The sequence below is a fragment of the Carcharhinus amblyrhynchos genome, unplaced genomic scaffold, assembly GCF_965287045.1.
Source record: "Carcharhinus amblyrhynchos unplaced genomic scaffold, sCarAmb.v2.hapA chromosome_169, whole genome shotgun sequence".
NCBI classification, from domain to species: domain Eukaryota; kingdom Metazoa; phylum Chordata; class Chondrichthyes; order Carcharhiniformes; family Carcharhinidae; genus Carcharhinus; species Carcharhinus amblyrhynchos.
This window is the reverse complement of record NW_027649909.1, coordinates 39,981-60,469: the sequence shown is the minus strand read 5'-3', so window position 1 is coordinate 60,469 and position 20,489 is coordinate 39,981. Positions and strand designations below refer to the sequence as shown.

The 20,489-nt window shown below is 46.7% G+C and overlaps 1 protein-coding gene across 2 annotated transcripts in view; it reads right to left on the bottom strand.

The window, feature by feature from the left end:
- rrp1 (ribosomal RNA processing 1) overlaps positions 1 to 13,875 on the bottom strand; it is a 36,524-nt gene extending 22,649 nt beyond the window's left edge. Inside the window, exons 1-9 of one of the 2 annotated variants that reach the window (XM_080183162.1) lie at positions 13,718 to 13,875; positions 12,311 to 12,393; positions 10,223 to 10,280; positions 6,152 to 6,237; positions 5,277 to 5,338; positions 3,970 to 4,102; positions 3,556 to 3,620; positions 2,867 to 3,057; positions 1,269 to 1,369 (exon numbers count right to left, since the gene is read on the bottom strand). In XM_080183162.1, the coding sequence (XP_080039288.1) occupies positions 1,269 to 1,369; positions 2,867 to 3,057; positions 3,556 to 3,620; positions 3,970 to 4,102; positions 5,277 to 5,338; positions 6,152 to 6,237; positions 10,223 to 10,280; positions 12,311 to 12,393; positions 13,718 to 13,838 (900 nt within the window). In that variant the 5' untranslated portion in view covers positions 13,839 to 13,875. Of the gene's footprint in view, positions 1 to 1,268; positions 1,370 to 2,866; positions 3,058 to 3,555; positions 3,621 to 3,969; positions 4,103 to 5,276; positions 5,339 to 6,151; positions 6,238 to 10,222; positions 10,281 to 12,310; positions 12,396 to 13,717 lie in introns of those variants that run through there. The other variant, XM_080183163.1, reaches the window with a different exon arrangement.
- Between the last annotated feature and the right edge of the window lie 6,614 nt (positions 13,876 to 20,489).

Genomic DNA, 20,489 nt, shown 5'->3' with positions numbered 1-20,489 from the left:
ATTGCACATTACATCCCGCTCACTGAAAGAGCTACTAAACACAGGTCACTTTGGGAATAAGGGAAGTGGAAGGTGAAATTGGATCCTTAACACCCCATGCTATTTTCTCAAGCATTCCCCTGCTTTTGTTATGAAAACTATACTGGCCTCAAGAGTGGGAGGTCAGGAACTCAGTCCAAAAACATGGAGTTTCTATGCAAGCACCTACTGGGAGTGGGAGTGGCACTGACCATTGCAGAGGGAGCCCCGGTTAAAAGCAGGTGATAGCAGAATCTTCGAATATCTTTAAAGGCAGAGGCAGATAGTATTCTTGATAAGTGGGGGATCTCAGGGGGTGGGGGTAAATTACTGGAAAGAGGGGGTAATGTGGGGCTGAGATTATAATCTGATCAGCTATGAACTTACCCAATGGGCTGAGTGGCCTACTCCCACTCATACGTTACAACTCACACAAGCCTGTTAGCCACTGCTAATGCAATCTGATCGAGGGAGTGTGCCAACCTCTAAACCTGCACATAATAATAGTCCCGTGTACGCTTATGATTAGAATCTGCAACTCATCAGAAAACCTTCATTAAAGATTCCACTGAGTACACTGTTGATCCTGATCTTTAGAAATTATCTTACCCAGCCCCGGTGATTTGCATAGCTGTAAAATATTAAACCCTCAGCAATTCCTGCAACTCTTGTTGCAATTCCCTATTTCTCTAACTCTAATATTAAAAAAAAAACATTTTCAGGATGTGGTGATCATTGGTTAGATCGGCATTTATTAGCCACTGCTAATTGCCCTTAAGGTAGTGCTGAGCTGCGTTCCTGAATTGTTGCAGTCCCTGCAGCGCTGTTAGGGACGGAATTCCAGGATTTGGACCCAGTGACTGTGAGGAAGGGTGATATATTTCTCAATGAGACTTGAATCTAGGATTAGAGTGAGAATTAGTCAGAAAACAGCGACCAAGTCCTTCACTCAGTTGGGTTTCACTGACAGGAGGACAGATTTATCTGGTACCAGTTCACCAATGAGCACCTTTAATTTCATATCAATTGGACTGTAACATGGGTTGCTGGGCCAGTAGCAAACCCAATGGATTCCAGCTACACACCATAGCACCCAAGTCTACTGATGGGAGAGTGCTGCTTTCACAGATCTTAACAGGGACATAAAAGGAACTGACCTCATTGTTGAGCTGTTTAACAATTCCATTCAAGAGGCCACTGCTTGTTAAAAAAATCAGTAAGTTATTATTAATATTTAAATAAAGCAGTACCTGGAGGACAGGTCCAACGTCGTCATCACATCCTGAATGATTTGGCCTCTCCCCTTCTCGATCTGGCACCAGCAGCTCATCACCTTTCTCAGACGTGGACCCTGTGAACATGTGAGCAATCCCGTCATTATCTCAACATTGAGGAATTTAAAATTCTTCAGCCACCAGCTGTGGTTTAACCTGTTAACCTGGAGGCTTCTGGAATCAACCTGCTCTGAGTATTAAAGACAGCACCAGCTCCCCAACATCTCAGAGCTGAGATTAAAGACTGTTTCAAGGGACGTGAATGCCTGTCCCTGCATCGAGCCCCACAGGAAATAATCATCACAGCTCAGGATATCTCCAGTTGTCGGTAATAACGTTCAGGCTCAAACATGAAGAATGGCCCTCACAACAAGATGTGGCAGATCTTTCAGGTCCCTATCTCTCACACACACACACACACACATTGACAGTGTTCCTGTGGAGCTGGTCCCTGGAGAAGAGGAGTCCAAAGGGCTCGAAACATCAACTGTTTCTCTTTCCACTGATGCCACCAGACAAATGACAGTTTCCCAGCACTTTGTATCTATTTTTATTCATTCTTGGGACATGGGTGTCACTGGCTGGCCAGCATTTATTGCCCACCCCTAGTTGCTCCTTGAGAAGGTGGTGGTGAGCTGCCTTCTTGAATCGCTGCAGTCCATGTGCTGTGAGTTGACCCACAATGCCGTTAGGGAGGGAACTCCAGGGTTTTGACCCAGCAACTGTGAAGGAATGGCGATATATTTCCAAGTCAGGATGGTGAGTGGTTTGGAGGGGAACTTGCAGGTGGCAGTGTTCCCATGTATCTGCTGCCCTTGTCCTTCTGGATGGAAGTGGTCATGGGGTTTGGAAGGTGCTGTCTAAGGATCTTTGGTGAATTGTTGCAGTGCATCTTGTAGATGGTACACACTGCTGCTACTGAGCATCGGTGGTGGAGGGATTGAATGTTTTTAGATGTGGTGCCAATCAAGCGGGCTGCTTTGTCCTGGAAGGTGTCGAGCTTCTTGAGTGTTGTTGGAGCTGCACCATCCAGGCAAGTGGGGAATATTCCATCACAATCCTGGCTTGTGCCTCGTAGATGGTGGATAGGTTTTGGGGAGTCAGGTTACTCCTGCAATATTCCTAGCCTTTGACCTGCTCTTGTACCCACCGTGTTTATGTAGTGAGTCCAGTTGAGTTTGTGGTCAATGGTAACCCCAAGGATGTTGACAGTGGGGGATTCAGTGATGGTTACACCATAGATTGTCAAAGGGCAGTGATTAGAGTGTCTCTTATTGGCAACTGTCATTGCCTGGCATTTGTGTGGCGTGAATGTTACTTGCCACTTGTCAGCCCAAGCCTGATATTGTCCAGATCTTTGAACATGGACTGGTTCGGTATCTGAAGAGTCACGAATGGTGTTAAATATTGTTTAATCATCAGCGAACTTCCCCACTTCTGACCTAATGATGGAGGGAAGGTCATTTATGAAGCAGCTGTCTCAGTGTTTAACCCCATCAAGCCTCACATTGATAACCTTGGCTCATTGCATTCTATCGCAACCACAGGCATATTGCATGAGAATGATTCCTCACCATTTATCTCTGGTGATGCTTTCGTTGCAGTCTGATCTTCTTCCTCCTTGCTGCTTGAATCAAGCTCTTCACACACCCTGCCCTCATGCTCATCATACTGCAGCTCATTCATTAAATCCTCAATAGCAAAAGGTGCCTGGTCTGCAATCATTTCAAAGATTCCCTGCGAGACAGCTTGAAACAAAATTCGACTGCAACAAAGCACAGCCAGGGAAAAGAATTAAAACAATAACATATGAGATGTTATGTTATTGGTAACATACTGGGATTGGATCAGTAAAACACAGTTAACACTTAGGATTGGATTGGTTAAACATGGTAATAACACACTAGATCCCAACTGCTGGAATGCAGCAATAACATTCCAGTCCCTTGGAAGCAGATACTGTATCCAGGCTCACCTGGGATTTGGTCAGTGTCTGGAATCTGCTGCTGTCTCTCAGTAGTCAGCGCAACAGTGCGCTGTTGTCCTGTAGGGGAGCTGAGTGTTTGCACCCTGCCCCAGAAGGAAGTTCAGAGGTACCACTGTACATTGGAGTGGAGCTCAGGGTACAGCCCTGCCCTGCAGGGGAGTGCAGGTGCAAGAGAGGTTTGGGGCGTGGGAGGGGAGATCAGGGTTTCACTCTGCCCAAGAGGCGAGTTTGAGGAATTGCAAAGGTTGAATAACACAGACACAGACAAATACCTACTCTTTAGTTTTGGCAGCAATTCGACAGAAAGGATCAATAAACTTCAGGTTCTGTTCCGCAGATAACTGAGTAAAGGAAAAGTAAAGGTAAACGCTGTTACAACACAAAGATTACACATGTCATTGTGCACACGTCATAAGACAATTTCAATACAGCTTATATTAATCATTTCCACTGGAAGTGGAAGCAGAATAAAGAGGCTGGCTGGAACCTTAGGCAACTTCAGCTGATTAGATTTAAGCTTTCAAGTAGTGGCAGTTCAGTTGTGGATGTGAGTTCAGGAAAGGCACTGTACTGTTGTACAACAGTCTCACTGACATCACAACAGACATTGCTGATGCTTAGAACTAGTGATTATGACAGCATGGCAGCTCATCAAGAGACTCCAACCCTCCAGGAAGTGCATTCTCTTACCTGCTGCGCACCAACTTTTGCCAATTCTTGCAGGTAGATGTCGATAAAATGAAAGCGGATTCCGCTGTTTGCTGTATTGTTGATTGGATTCAGCACCTCCTTTGTCACACAGCTTAGAAAACGACTGACCACACTGCAACAAAAAACACAACAGTTCACAGCAAGAAACACAAGCATCTTAAAATTCATTCATGGGTGTCACTGTCTAGGCCAGAATTTACTGCCCATCCCAAATTGCCCTTCGGAAGGGGGTGATGAGGGGCAGGGTGCAAACACTGAGCTCCTCTACAGAACTGCAGCGCACCGTCGCACTGACTACTGAGATACAGCTGCAGATTCCAGACACTGACCAAATCCCAGGTGAACCTGGATACAGCAGCTGCTTCCAAGGGACTGGAATGTTGTTGCTGCATTCCAGCAGTGTGTTCTTACCATGTTTAACCAATCCAATCCCAAGCATTCTTCTTGAATCATTGCAGTCCATGAAGTGTAGGTACACCCACAGTGCTGTCAGGGAGGGAATTCCGGGGGTTTGACCCAGTGATAGTGAAGGAATGGCGATATATTTCCAAATCAGGATGGTGAGTGACTTGGAGGGGAATCTCCAGGTGATGGTGTTCTCAGGTGTCTGGTGCCCGCCCTTCAAGATGGGGGTGGTTGTGTGTGTGTGGGTGGGTGGGTTCGGTGATGGTACTGCCATTGAACGTCAAGGGACGATGGCTAGATTCTCTCTTGCTGGTGATGGTCACTGCCTGGCACTTGTGTGGTGCGAATGTTACTTGTCATTTGTCAGCCCAAGCCTGGATACTGTCCAGACCTTGCTGCATTTGAACATGGGCTGCTTCAGAATTTGGAGTTGCGAATGGTGCTGAACATTGTGCAACCATCAGCGAACATCCCCACGTCTGACCTTATGATGGACGGAAGGTCATTGATGAAGCATCTGAAGATGGTTGGGCCAAGGACACTCCCCCACACTCTTGCAGTGGCCAACATGGCCAATTACCACCCCCATCGGTCTATTCTTGATCATCAGTGAAGTGATGGAAGAGGTCAGCTGGAGTGCCTTGCTGAGGTTACAGATTGTGCTGCTGCTGATGGCTCACACTGCCTCAGGGATGTCCAGTCTCCAGCTGCTAGATTTGTTTGCAGTTTATCCCATTTACCACAGCGGTGGTGCCTCGCAACACGACCCAGTGGGTGCACATTCTAAACTGCTCATGGTGCCTGAACAGTCGATGTCAGGAGTTTGCATTTTCCGTTTCTGTACAAAAACACTGCCTGGAGAATGTTTAAATCCCTCTCACCTATCATCCCAGCTCATGCTCTTCAACACCTCCAGAAACTGCCTCAGCACCAAGCGGATCAGCTGTGGGGGAAGGGCACAACATTCAGTAAGTCACAATTCTTCATTCAGCTCACGCTCCCTCACATTAAACACTGCTTTCCAATGGCTCAGCTCCAAATCACACAGGAAGCTGAACCATAACCACCAGGAAATTCCTGGGTTTAATCCTGGATTGTAACCCATCACTGGACACTAAATCAATATTCACCAAAGGAAGGTCAATTGGTGGCAACTTTGTCAGGAAGTGCCAGGTGTGCCAGCAGCAGGGGCCCCCAAGACAGCACCAGCGGGAGACCGGGCGGGGACAGCGAGGGCACAGCGGGAGACCGGGCGGGGACAGCGAGGGCACAGCGGGAGACCGGGCGGGGACAGCGAGGGCACAGCGGGAGACCAGGTGGGGACAGCGAGGGCACAGCGGGAGACTGGGTGCAGTGAGCGAGAAGCAGCTGTGACAGCGTGGTAGTCTGCTCCCATCCTGTGAGATAGAGAGAAAACTCAGGAGCAACACATTACTCTGATCTCAGGAGCTAACCTTCAGACCTAGAAGGAGTGGTGTCTGTTTCAGGGGGAGTTTTACCAGGTATTTCCCCACCACTTTCCTGTAAATACCAGCAGGGAATCATTAGCAGTCGAGACAATCTGACCAAACATCAGCTGTGTTCAGCAGTTTCACACCATCCTATCAGGTTAGAGTGCGGCTGGAACCTTCAGTCGAGTTATTATCTGAAGAACAGCATTACATTTCTCAGGGCTCCCTTTCCCACTGCGTGTAGCTGATGTCCTTGCTGTTAGTACAATGAGTCTGAGCATTAGGGAAAGGAAACCAAATCTCACCATGTAGAATTTATCCAGGCGAAGGCGATCAATCCCATTCCACTCACGATTCATCGTCTGAAAGAACGTCTCCATAAACAGGAACTCTGAAGCAGGGGAAGAAACAAGCCTGCTCAGTACACCCGTGTTAATCAACCTCGCCCCCCGCCCAGATACTGAAAGGACGGCACGCTCCACTATTCTGACTCTGTCCTTTCACGGTGGCACAGTGGGTTAGCACTGCTCCCTCAAGCGGCAGGGACTTGGGTTCAATTCCCAGCTTTGGTCACTGTCTGGGTGGAGCCTGCACGTTCTTCCCATGTCTGTGTGGGTTTCCTCCAGGTGCTCCAGTTTCTTCCCACAGTCCAAAAGACAGGCTGGTTAGATGCATTGACGGTGGTAAATTCTATGTACCCGAACAGGTGCTGTTATTGCAGTGTTAATGTAAGCCTACTTGTGACATTAATAAACAAACTTTAGGCCTCCTCCCTCCTGCACTCAGGTTCATCCTCAGAATATTATCATGCACACACTGCCTGACTAACATCAAGTTCCTCCCCAGCCACCTTCCACACCACATGCATCTTCCTATCTACACCCATTCAGTTCTGCTAAGAAAGCTTCACTTCCTCCAGTTCAAGATCACAAAAGCCATAGGTCACTTCCAATTATCACTGTTACTATTGCTTCATGTAAGTTATAGAGGCAACTTTCAACCAAATAGTGGGGACAGGGTTCACTCGAGGGGAAAGGACAAGGCAGAGTCGTGATGTGGGTAATGATAACCAGACTGTGACAGCAGGGTTCAAAGGGCACGGATAAAAGACTAACATTGGTTAAAAGGTAAGAGGGCAGAGAAGCAGTTTGCTAGGTCTACAGGACTTGAACATTGCTGAAAGGAGACACGCTATCCACGGTTTCCTGTCGGCACTCAAGAGGACAAACACAAGAATGCCAAATTTCAAATGATCACAACAATTTATACTACAGGAGAAGAGAGATTGGATGAAAGTCAATTCTGATCGGCCAAGGCAATGTCATGAAGAAGGCAATGGGAAATTGTCAGCTCTCCACATTTCCGGAGAATTTAAAATAAGACACAAGGCCTGAACGTGTCCCTTTATTTGCAGAGCTCAGTTCTCCCTGTACAAACGTACATCAAGTGAAGGTTATCCACTTTGGTAGCAATAATAAGATAAATTATTACTTGAATGGGTATAAATTCAGAGACGTGGATACTCAGCGAGACCTTGGAGTCCTCGTGCATCAGTCGCTGAAAGTAAGCGCGCAGGTACAGCAGGCAATAAAGAAGGCAAATGGTATGTTGGTCTTCAAAGCGAGAGGATTTGAGTATTGGGATAGGGATGTTTTGCTGCAATTGTAGCGTCTTGGTGAAGCCACACCTGGAGTATTGTGTCCTTATTTGTGGAAGGATGTCCTTGCTATAGAGGGAATACAGCGAAGGTTTACCAGGCTGATTCCTGGGGTGGCAGGTCTGTATATGAGGAGAGACTAAGTCACTGGGGTTCAGGAGAGTAAGAGGGAATCTCATAGAAACTTATAAAATTCTAGCAGGGTGAGACAGGGTAGATTCAGAAAAAATGTTCTCAATGGTGGAGGGAGTCCAGGATTAGGGGGTCATAGTTTGAGGATAAGGGGTAAACATTTTAGAACTGAGATGAAGAGAAACTTCTTCACCCAGGGGTAGGTGAACGTGTGGAATTCACTACCACAGCCAGAACATTGTTTGATTTCAAGAAGAAATTAGATATAGCTGTTCGGTTGCCGGGGGGGGGGGGGGCGCGCGATCGGGATATTGAATTTGATGATCAGCAATGATCAAAAGGCTCAAGGGTCTGAACGGCCTATTGCTTCTTCTAGCAAAGTGCACATGAGAAAGTTTTGAACCGATTACATTAAATTGATTATTAATGCAGTAATGAGTACAGCGGGATTCCTGTTGTATCTTTGTTGTATTTACTATTCCACGGATAATTCATAATCCTTACTGACCATTAGTTGCCTGTTAATTCATGTGTATTTGCTTAGGTTTTGATTCCTGTTCAAGTTAAAGCTACAAAAAGTGAAATTTTGTTGGTAATTTCTTCATTTAGGGGTCATTCAGTAAATGTGGCTATTTTGGTTTATAGTTTTCCCTCCAGGATCACAGTACAACTCCAGGTCAGGATGGTATGTGACTCAAGAGAGAACATAGAACATTACAGCGCAGAACAGGCCCTTCGGCCCACGATGTTGCGCCGACCAGTTAAAAAACAATGACCCACTAATCTAAACCAATCCCTTTTCGTCCATAAACCTATCCACAGATCTCTTAAACGCCCCCAAACTAGGCGCATTTACAACTGCAGCAGGCAGGACATTCCAATCCCTCACCACCCTCTGGGTAAAGAACCTACCCTTGACATCCGTCCTATAACCACCCCCCCTTAATTTAAAGCCATGCCCCCTCGTGCTAGCTTTCTCCATCCGAGGAAAAAGGCTATCACTATCCACCCTACCTAAACCTCTAATCATCTTATATGTTTCAATAAGATCCCCTCTTAGCCGCCTTCTTTCTAGCGAAAACAACCCCAAATCCCTCAGTCTCTCCTCATAGGACCTCCCCTCCATACCAGGCAACATCCTGGTAAACCTCCTCTGCACCCTCTCCAAAGCCTCCACATCCTTCCTGTAATGTGGGGACCAGAACTGCACACAGTACTCCAAGTGCGGCCGCACCAGAGTTGTGTACAGTTGCAACATGACGCTGCGACTCCTAAATTCAATCCCCCTACCAATAAACGCCAAGACACCGTAATTACAAACAGCAGTGGCCCCAAAACAGATCCCTGAGGCACACCACTCGTAACCGAACTCCATGACGAATATTTACCATAAACCACCACCCTCTGTCTCCTATCTGCTAACCAATTCCTGATCCAATTCCCTAGATCACCCCCAATCCCATACATCTGCATTTTCTGCAGAAGCCTACCATGGTGAACCTTATCAAACGCCTTACTAAAATCCATATACACCACGTCAACTGCCTTACCCCCAACCACCTCTTTGGTCACTTTCTCAAAAAACTCAATAAGGTTAGTAAGGCACGACCTACCCGCTACAAAACCATGCTGACTATCTCCAATCAATTCATTACTCTCCAAATAACTATAAATCCTATCCCTAATAATTTTTCTAAAACCTTGCCCACAACAGAAGTAAGACTCACCGGTCTATAATTCCCGGGGAAGTCTCTGTTCCCCTTCTTAAACAATGGGACAACATTCGCTATCCTCCAATCTTCCAGTACTATACCAGAGACCAACGACGACCTGAAGATCAGAGCCAGAGGCTCTGCAATCACCTCTCTTGCCTCCCAGAGAATCCTAGGGTAAATCCCATCCGGACCAGGGGACTTATCTATTTTCAAACCCTCTAGAATATCCAGCACATCCCCCTTATCAACTGCAATACTGTCTATTTTACACCCCTGCAACCCAGTGTCCTCCTCAGCCATATTCATGTCCCCCTGCGTGAACACCGAAGAGAAATATTGGTTCAATGCCTCTCCAATCTCTTCCGGTTCCACACACAACTTCCCTCTACTGTCTGTAACTGGCCCTAATCTTGCCCTAACCAACCTTCTGTTCTTGACAGACCTATAGAACGCCTTAGGATTCTCCTTAATCCTAACAGCCAAAGTCTTCTCATGTCCTCTTTTAGCCCTTCTTAACTCACTCTTCAACTCCCTCCTAGCCAATCTAAAGCTTTCTAATGCACTACCTGAGCCCTCAAGCCTCATCCGAACATAAGCCTCCTTTTTCTTTTTCTTTCAAGAACCTTCCAAGTGCTGCCATCCTCTTGCTATTGCCACCCTTGTCATTCTAAGTTGTGGAGGGCCTCTCCAGATCTCTCAACCTCACCTTGTGTTTCCCTCACCTTGTCTTGGCACCATTCAGACAGTCTGCCCCAGCATTCTTCCATGGCAATCTATCGATACTCTTACCCCATGACCTGCACTCCCACTACACAATTAATAACTTGTGTCTTTGGAATATGATATTGGGAGATCAAACAATAGCAACTTACTGGCATCCAGATTTTTGAACGTGTGTATGAGTTGGGAAATTGAGCTTGCCAATTCTTCCTGTAAGAAACAGCAGCAGTTAAAGAGCTGAAAACGCACTGAACTGATGATCAACTTGTGTTGTTGTCAAGCTAAAGAGTGTGCAGATACATACCAACGCCATTACTAACCACAGCCCTGTCACAATCCACTCTCTGTAGTATATGGTTTCTCAGACCCAACAGCTTTACGCACTCCTAAAAACACATTTTCTTTCTCTTATGATCTGGAATGCCCCATTTGTTGACAGACAGTGTGGCAAATAGCAAGCTATGTTTCAAGCAGTGAATCCTTAATTTAATCCCTGGCTCAATGCTAGGATAGCCAGCAAGCTCCAACAGAAACCATCAAGCACAATACGGGAAAAAGTGTGTTCTGAGCTCAAAGGCTCATTTTGGACTCCATCTCTCCCTTGCTGTTTGGTGGAATTGATCCATGAGGTCCAGGCTTTCCTCCCAGTTTCCAAGAACACAAGAATTAGGAGAAGTCAGCCGTTACATCATTTAACAAGATCACAGCTAGTCTGATTGTGGCCTCAACTCTAATTTCCAATCCAATCCTGATAATCCTCTTCTACTCTATTCATCAAAACGCTCTCCAGTCTTGAATAATTCAATGGTCCAGCCTCCATTGTTTCACTGGGGGCAGAAAATTCCAGACAAATGCAAGCTGATGCATTTTGGAGGATCAAATTTAGGTGTGAATTATACTGTAAATAGCAGGACCCTTAGGAACATTAACATACAGAGGGATCTGGGCGTGCAGGTCCACAGTTCCCTAGAAGTGGCAACACATGTGGCCAAGGTGATTAAGAAGGCATATGGCATGTTTGCCTTCATCAGCCAGGACACAGAGTACAACAGTTAGCAAATCAGGTTGCAGCAATACAAAACCTTGGTTAGGCTGCATTTGGAATATTACGTATCATTCTGGTCACCACACTATCAGAGGGATGTGGAAACTTTGGAGAGAGCGCAAGGAAGGTTCACCAGGATGTTTCCTGGTCTTGAGGGTGTTGGCTATGAGGAGAGGTTGAATAAACTAGGATTGTTTTCACTGGAAAGACAGAGGCTGAGGGGAGACCTGATAGAGGTCTACAACATTATAAGGCATAGACAGGGTGGATAGTCAGAGGCTTTTTCCCAGGGTGGAAGTGTCAATTACAACGGGGCATATGTTCAAGGTGAGACAGGAAGCTTAAGGGAAATGTGCAGGGAAAGTTTTTCATGCAGAGAGCAATGGGTGCCAGGAACACACTGCCAGAGGTGGTGGTGGAAGCAGGCACATTAGCAATGTTTAAGAGGCATCTGGATTGGTACATCAGTAGGGGGGAAATAGAGGGATATGAATTAGTGAGAGCAGGCTTTTTTTAGTTTAATTAGGGCATTGTGATCGGCACAGACTTGGAGGGCCAAAGGGTCTGTTCCTGTGCAGTACTTTTCTTTCTCAACTCTCAGAAAAAGGTTCTCAGTCTTTTTTGAAGTGTCGCTCTTTTGATTCTGCCACAAGGGGAAACTTCAACTCCACATTCACCCTGTCAAATCCTTTCAAAATCTGTTGTTTCAAGGAGATTGTGCCTTACTTGCTTCTAAACTCGAGTGTAAGCTCATTCTGCTTGCCCATTCCTCAAGACAGCTCCTTTATCCCAGAAATCAATCGAGGGAACACAATTATATTCTTTCTTAAGAGGACCAAAATTGTACACAGTACCTCACAGGGGAGCTGACAACCATAAGACATAGGAGCAGAATTAGGCCACTCGGCCCATCAAGTCTGTTCCGCCATTCAACCATAACTGATATTTTTCTCATCCCCATAACCCCTGATCCCCTTATTAATCAAAAACCTATTTATCTCTGTCTTAAAGACACTCAATGACCTGGCCTCCACAGCCTTCTGCAGCAAAGAGTTCCACAGATTCACCACTCTCTAGCTGAAGAAATTTCTCCTCATCTCTGTCCCTTTAGCCCGAGGTTGTGTCAGAAACCAAAAACACTTTCTGCATCCCCACTGGCCTATAGTTCTGGAATTTGCTGCTGGGATAACTTTACCTGTAGGAGGAGTTTATCCTGCATCCACATGCAGTAAAAGATGCCCTTCCATATTTTCAGTAACTCATCCTGGCTGAAACCACCTTAAAAAAAACATAGAAACTTGAGTGTGGATTGAAATGAGGGTAAAACTAGTTTAGTTAAGGAGAGACGCCCTTCTCCCCCTCCCTTCTCTCTGTCTCTCCCTGTTATGTGGAATCCAAGGTAAGCCGGTAAAATGGATACAAAACTGGCCTGGGCATAGAAAGCACAGAGGAGCAGTGGGAGGGTACTTTTCTAACTGGAGATCTGAGACCAGTGGAGTCCCACAAGGATCAGTGCTGAGGCCTCTGTTTGTAACATATTTAAATGATTTGGAGCCAAGTGTAGGTAGTCTGATCAGTAAATTTTCAGATAATACAAAAAAATTGAGAGAGTAGCAGATAGTGAGGAGGATTGTCAGAGGATATAGCAGGATATAAACTGGCTGGAGACCTAGGCCAAAAGATGGCAGATGAAATTTAACCCAGGCAAATGTGAGGTGATGCGATTTGGAAGGTTGTACGGCATAAGGAAAGTATAAGTAAATGGTAGAGCCCTTAGAAATATCAGCACAGAGAAGGATTAGGCATACAGATCCACAATTCCCCTGAAGGTGGCAACTCAGGTGGGCAAACTGGTTAAGAAGCCCTATGGCATGCTGGCCTTCATTGGTTCAGACGTCGGCTATAGGAATTGGAAAATCATGGTGCAGCTGTATAAGACTTTGATTAAGCCACATTCCGAGTATCGTGTACAATTCTGGTCGCCACACTACCGGAAGGCTGTTGATGCATTGGAAAAGACGCAGGAGAGATTTACCAGGATGTTGCCTGGTTTGGAGGATATTACTATGAAGAAAGGTTGAACAATTTGGATTGTTTTCATTGCAGCATCAGAGGATGAGGGGGACCTGATACAAAATTATGACAGGCTTGGATAGAGTGGACAGTCAGAGGCTTTTACCCAGGGTTGAAGGATCAATTACTCAGAGACATAGATTGAAAGTGAGAGGGGGAAAGTTTAAGAGATGTAAGGGGCAAGTTTTTCATGCAGAGGGTGGTGAGTGCCTGGAACGCACTGCCGGAGGAGGTGGTGGAAGCAGATTCTATAACAAGAGGCATCCAGACAGATATATGAATAGGCAGGAAATAGAGGGCTATGAACCATGTCGAGGCAAGAAAATAGTAGACAGGCATCTGTGCCAGTACAAACTTGGTGGGCCGAAGGGCCTGTGCCTATATTTTGTTCACCCCCCCATCCCTCAAACCCCCAATTTTCTCTCCCTCCTCACACCCCCTCACCCACCCCCAGCCCACGTGTGGATCCCTGCACCCTCTCGCAGTCTGCCTCGGGATGTTGGGTCCGGGGTATCCACGCTGCCTGTACCTGAGAGCCGCTGCGAGCGAGCACTGAGGTAGCGGCGGAGTTTGCGGATAGCCCGGTCCCGAAAGCGCTTCTCGTTGGAAGCGAGCCGCTGGGCGAACTGGATCTCAGCGGCGGCCGCCATCACCTGCCAGGGAATGCCGGGATCGTGGAGGACCAGGCCTCCGGGGAATGCCGGGAAAGGAAGGCGGGCCAGGCCTCCGGGGAATGCCGGGAACGTGGAGGACCAGGTGACCGCGCGTGCTCAGTGTGGGCTCGCGCTCACTATGGTAACCGGCTGAAGGCGCGGACAGTGTCAAGCGCTGCTCCACCATTCCACACGTCATGGCTAATCTGACAATCCTCATGCCAATTTCCTTATAAAGTTTAAAAGTTTATTTATTCGTGTCACAGTACGTTTACATTAACACTGCAATGAAGTTACTGTGGGAATCCCTCGGTCGCCGCAGTGCGGTGCCTGTTTGGGTTACGCTGAGGGAGAATTTAGCCCGGATAATGCACCCTAACCAGCCCGTCTTTCACAAAGTGGGAGGAAACCGGAGCACCCGGAGGAAACCCATGCAGACACGGGGAGAATGTGCAAATTCCACATTTAGTCAAAGCCAGCATTGAACCTGGGCCCCTGGGCCTGTGAGGCAGCAGTGCTAACCACTGTGTCACCCTCACCTTCCTGACCTTGAGGAGGTAGCAGAATCAGACAGAAGGTAAATTATAATCGTAAATGTATTCAAGAGACAGCTGGAATTGCACTTGGGGCGAATGGGTTGAAAGGTTATGGGGAGAAAGCATGATTAGGCTATTGAGCCAGACAATCAGCCGTGATTGTAATGAATGGTGGAACAGCCTCAAAGGGCTAAATGGCCTCCTCCTGCTGATATCTGCTATATTTCTATATTTCCATAAAGAATTGGAGGGGCTATGGGATGAAATTCTGACACACAGGGTTAATGTACTGAGTACTCCATCACCCACACAGTGATCTAAGAGAGCACATGACCCTTACCCAGGGTCAGTCCAGTGTTAGAAATGTGCCAGCCGGCACGGACATAGCTCCTAACTGCTTACATACTTTACTGTATATTTGTAAATAATTCTAAGAGCAATAAAGACACACCATAGCCAATCAACCCAACCCACACATCTTTCTACTGTGGGAAGAAATCAGAGATCCCAGAGGAAACCCACGCAGACAAAGGAAGAATACATAAGAAATAGGAGCAGGAGTAGGCCATCTAGCCCTTTGAGCCTGCCCCGCCATTCAATAAGATCATGGCTGATCTGTCGTGGCTCAGTTCCACATTCCCGCCCTCTCCCCATAACCCTTAATCCCCTCTCTTATCAAAAACCCATCAACCCGCGTCTTAAAAATATTTAGCGAGGTAGCCTCCACCACTTCAACGGGCAGAGAATTCCAGAGATTCACCACCCTTTGAGTGAAGAAGTTCCTCCTCAACTCCGTTCTAAACCGCCCCCCCTTTATCTTGAGGCTGTGCCCCCTAGTCCTATTGTCTTTTTTGAGCGGGAAGAGTCTCTCCACCCCTATCCTATCCATCCCATTCATCATCTTATACGTCTCAATGAGATCTCCCCTCATTCTTCTAAACTCTAACGAGTACAAGCCTAGTTTAATCAGCCTCTCCTCATAGCTCAACCCCCTCAACTCCGGTATCAGCCTAGTAAACCTCCTCTGCACTCCCTCCAAGGCCAAAATATCTTTGCGCAGGTGCGGCGCCCAAAACTGCACACAGTACTCCAGCTGCGGCCTCACCAATGCCCTATATAGCTGCAGCAAGACCTCCCTACTTTTATATTCAATCCCCCTCGCTATGAAGGCCAGCATCCCATTCGCCTTCCTGATCACTTGCTGCACCTGCAAGCTGGGTTTTTGCGACTCATGCACAAGGACCCTGAGGTCCCTCTGCACCGTCGCCTGCTGTAGTTTTTCGCCCCGTAAGTAATAGTCCTTCCTACCATTATTCTTACCAAAGTGGACCACCTCACACTTGCCAACATTAAATTCCATTTGCCATTTCCTGGCCCATTCGCCCAGCCTATCTAGATCCTTCTGTAGACTCTCCACACCCTCCGCACAATTTGCCGTTCCCCCAGTCTTGGTGTCATCAGCAAATTTCGACACCCTACACTCGGTTCCCTCCTCCAGATCATCTATATAAATGGTAAAAAGCTGAGGCCCCAGCACCGACCCCTGGGGCACTCCACTAGTCACCACCCGCCAATCCGAATAGCACCCGTTGACCCCCACTCTCTGCCTCCTATTTGACAACCAATCCTCTATCCACGCTAACACCCTACCCCCAACTCCATGTCCCTCGACCTTCTGCAATAACCTCTTGTGAGGTACTTTGTCAAACACCTTCTGAAAATCCAGAAAGACCACATCCACCGGCTCTCCTCTATCCACCGCCCTAGACACATCCTCATAGAACTCCAATAAATTTGTCAGACACGACTTCCCTTTAATGAAACCGTGCTGCGTCTGCTCTATCAAGCAATTCCCTTCAAGATGCCTCGCAATTTCCTCCTTAATGACGGATTCTAACATTTTACCTACCACAGACGTTAAACTAACCGGCCTATAATTCCCCGCCTTTTGCCTGGCACCCTTCTTAAACAATGGCGTAACATTAGCCGTTTTCCAATCCTCCGGCACTTCCCTGGAATCCAGCGACGTTTGGAAAATAACCACCAAGGCATCCACTATCACCTCCGCCATTTCTTTCAGAACCCTCGGATGCATTCCATCCGGTCCTGGGGACTTGTCCACAATCAGCCCCTCCAGTCTGCCGGGCACCGCCTCTCTAGTAACAGTAATGTCATTAAGACCCTCCAGTCCTACCACCTTTCCATCACTAACACCCGGCAAATTATTCACGTCCTCCTCCGTGAAGACAGAAACAAAAAAGTTATTCAATACCTTAGCCATATCCCCATCCCCTACCACTAGGTCCCCTTTCTCATCCTCTAAAGGACCAACGTTCACCCTAGCCAGCCTCTTCCTTTTTATATATTTATAAAAACTCTTGCTATCCTTTTTTATATTAAGCGCTAGCTCAGCTTCATAGTTTCTCCTACCCTTCTTTATCAACTTCTTTGTCAATCTTTGTTGACATTTAAACCTCTCCCAATCCTCTTCTCACCCACTACTCTTAGCTACTCTAAATTCCTCCGCTTTTAATTTAACATTTTCCTTCACCTCCTTCGTTATCCACGGCTTATTACCTCTCCTCCTACGGTCCTTTTTGACCATCGGAATAAATTTCCGCTGAGCACCAAGAAAGATATCCTTAAAGATCCTCCACTGCTCCTCAGCAGACTCTCCCTCCAACGCGCTCCCCCAGTCCACATTCGCCAATTCTTCTCTCATCCTACCGTACTCCCCTCTATTCAAACAAAGTACGCGTGTCTGGGAACCCACTTTCTCCTCCTCCATCTGCACCAGAAACTCCACCATACAGTGATCACTCTCCCCAAGAGGATCCAAATTTCACAAAGATATTGACCCGAGGATGGAATTGAACCCAGGTCCCTGGTGCTTGAGGCAGCAGTACTAACCAGTTTGCCACCCACTTGATCAGGGATAGTCAGCATGGTTTCGTCAGTGGGAAGTTATGCCTAACAAATTTGATAGAATTTTTTGAGGAGATGACCAAGTGTGTAGACGTGGGGAGTGCAGTCAATATCGTTTGTATGGATTTCAGCAAAGCCTATGACAAGGTCTCACGTGGGAGACTTGTAAAGGTAAATTCACACGGGATACAGGGTAATTCAATGAAGTGAATTCAAAACGGTTCAGTTGTAGGAGACAAAGGGTGATAACAGAGGCTGCTTTAGAGACTGGAAGCCAGTGTCCAGTGGCGTACCACAGGGATCTGTGTTGGGTGCCCTATTCTTTATATAAATGACATTGATGACTATGTCGGGGGTAGGATTAGTAAGTTTGTGGATGACACAAGATCGGCCGGGTGGTTAACAGTGAGGCGGAGTGTCTTGGGTTACAAGAAGATAAGATGGAATGGTCAAATGGGCAGATAGGTGGCAGATGGAATTTAACCCTGAAATGTGAGACTGACAGTTTTTACAACCATTCCAGATGGGATTAGGTGGGAGATCACATGTTTCTAATGTATTGATGCGGACTCGATGGGCCAAAGGGTCTCTTCTGGACTTTATGATCTTACATCTACTTCTTTAGACCAAATTTATATCCAAACTTTATATCCAAACTTTTCCATTCCAATTCCAAAATCTAAGGAATGTTGAAAGTTATAACCAATGCACTTCTTTTAAGAATCTGGGATGCAAGCCATTGGCTCTGAGACGCTTGTATTTCATTAGGTCCAATAGTTTTCTCATCAGTTTTTCTGTAGTGGTAGTGCTTGTTTTGGAAGGAGTAATTTTGACAAGAAAGTATTCAATGAATGGTAGGACACTAGAAAGTTCTGTGGAACAAAGGGATCTTGGTGTGTTTGTCCACAAATCTCTGAAAGTAGAAAGCATGTTAGGGTGGTGAAAAAGTCATATGGGACACTTGCCTTTATCAGTCGAGACATAGATTATAAAAGCAGGGAAGTCATGTTGGAATTGTACAGAACTTTGGGAGTACTGTGTGTAGTCCTGGTCGCCACATTATAGGGTGGATGTGATTGCACTGGAGAGGGTGCAGAGAAGATTCACCAGGATGCTGCCTGGGATGGAACATTGAAGTTATGAAGAGAGGTTGGGTAGGATTGGATTGTTTTTACTGGAGCAGAAAAGACTGAGGGGCGACTTGATTGAGGTGAACAAGATTATGAGGGACGTGGATAGAGTGAATAAGGAGCAGCTGTTCCCCTTAGTTGAAGGGTCAGTCATGAGGGGGCATAGGTTCAAGGTGAGGGGCAGGAGGTTTGGGGAGGATGAGGAAAACTTTTTCACCCAGAGGGTGGTGAGGGTCTGGAATGTGCTGTCTGGGAGGGTGGTAGAGGCGGGATGCCTCATATCCTTTAAAAAGTATCTGGATGAGCACTTGGCACATCAGAATATTCAGAGCTCTGGGCCAAGTGCTGACGATGGGATTAGGTGGGAGTTCAGGTGTTTCTAATGTATTGATGCAGACTCGATGGGCCAAAGGGTCTCTTCTGTTCTGTATGATCCTACGACTATTTCTTCAGACCAATTGAACTGTATCCAAACTTTTCCAGTCTAATTCCAGAATCTAAGCAATGTTGAAAGATCAGAACCAATGCGCTTCTTTTAAGAACCTGGGATGCAAGCCATTGGCTCTGAGGTGCTCGTCTTTCAATAGATCTAATAGTTTTCTCTAGTGATAGTACTTGCTTTACGCTTCTCCCATTTTTAAAACTCTTTGGGAAATTTTCAGTCTTTCAGAGTGAGAACAGGGGTCACTCTGACCCCTGACTGGCAGCCACATCCCCCCAGCTCGTCAGATACTTTCCCTGTCCCTGCAAGCCACTGACTTTTCCTCCCACCCTGAAACTCCCTCCCTCCCCAGACTCACCGTTGCTGTGGTGCCATGTTTTTAGGTTTAAGGCTGAAGAAAGCTGCTCCTCCAATTGGAAACTCACTAGTGATCGTAACAACAGCAAACACAGGTGACAAATAGCCTGTGGTTGGAGGAGCAGTAAAAAGTCTGACAACACCAGGTTTTAGTCCAACCTATTTATTTGATAATATACTCACTAGCTTTCGGGGTTACCCCCTTCGTCAGGTGAATGGAGAGTTCTGGCCTCAGACAGAGCATATAAAGCACAGACAGTTTAGAGATTACTGATTAAAATGCGAATCCTTACACCTAACCTGCTGTTCAAGACCTGAAGTGGCTGATAATGTGAGTGGAAGGAGCACTGATCACAGTTTAAAGAGATGTGTATTGTCTCCAGACAGTACAGTAAGTGAGGTTTTGCAAACCCAGGCAAGTCATGGGGGTTACAGATAGTGCGACATGAACCCAAGATCCCTGTTGAGACCGTCCTCATGTGTGCGGAACTTGGCTATCAGTCTCTGCTCAGCGACTCTGCGCTGTCGTGTGTCGTGAAGGCCGCCTTGGAGAATGCTTACCCGAAGGTCAGAGGCTGAATGCCCGTGACCACTGAAGTGTTCGCCAACAGGAAGGGAACAGTCTTGCCTGGTGACTGTCGAGCGATGTTCATTCATCCATTGTCGTAGCGTCTGCATGGTCTCCCCAATGTACCATGCTTCGGGACATCCTTTCTTGCAACGTATCAGGTAGACAATGGAGGAGCATCCAGTGCAGAGCTGACCACACTGGGAATCTAGCACTGGGAGATGAATCCCATACTTGCCCAGCCATGAGATTCTCCCACCCTGCCCCATTGTGTATGTGTGTGTGTGTGTGTGTGTGTGTGTGTGTATGTGTCTGTGTCAGTCTGCTTCACTCCCAGTCTCAGAGTTCATACAAATGGTGGGTGAACTGCCTTCTTGAACTGCTGCAGTCCATGTGCTCCAGGATTTTGATGCAGTGACAGTGAAGGAGCTGACGTTGAGCTGAGTGATCTCTTGTTTTCTGCTTATCAGGATGAGTAATGAAGTTCTGTGCTGAACTCATTCCCATCCTGTAACAGTACAGGAACTCTTACTATTGACCTGAGAATGGTTGTAAAAACTGTCATGGACTGATGCCACATCTGGCTACCTTTTCCACAGAGCTGTGGCAACAAGCTCTGTCTATTCATTATAAGTACCCTTTACAAAGAAGTGTGATTTTTTTTGCAATGACAGTGAAAAAATTCTGACA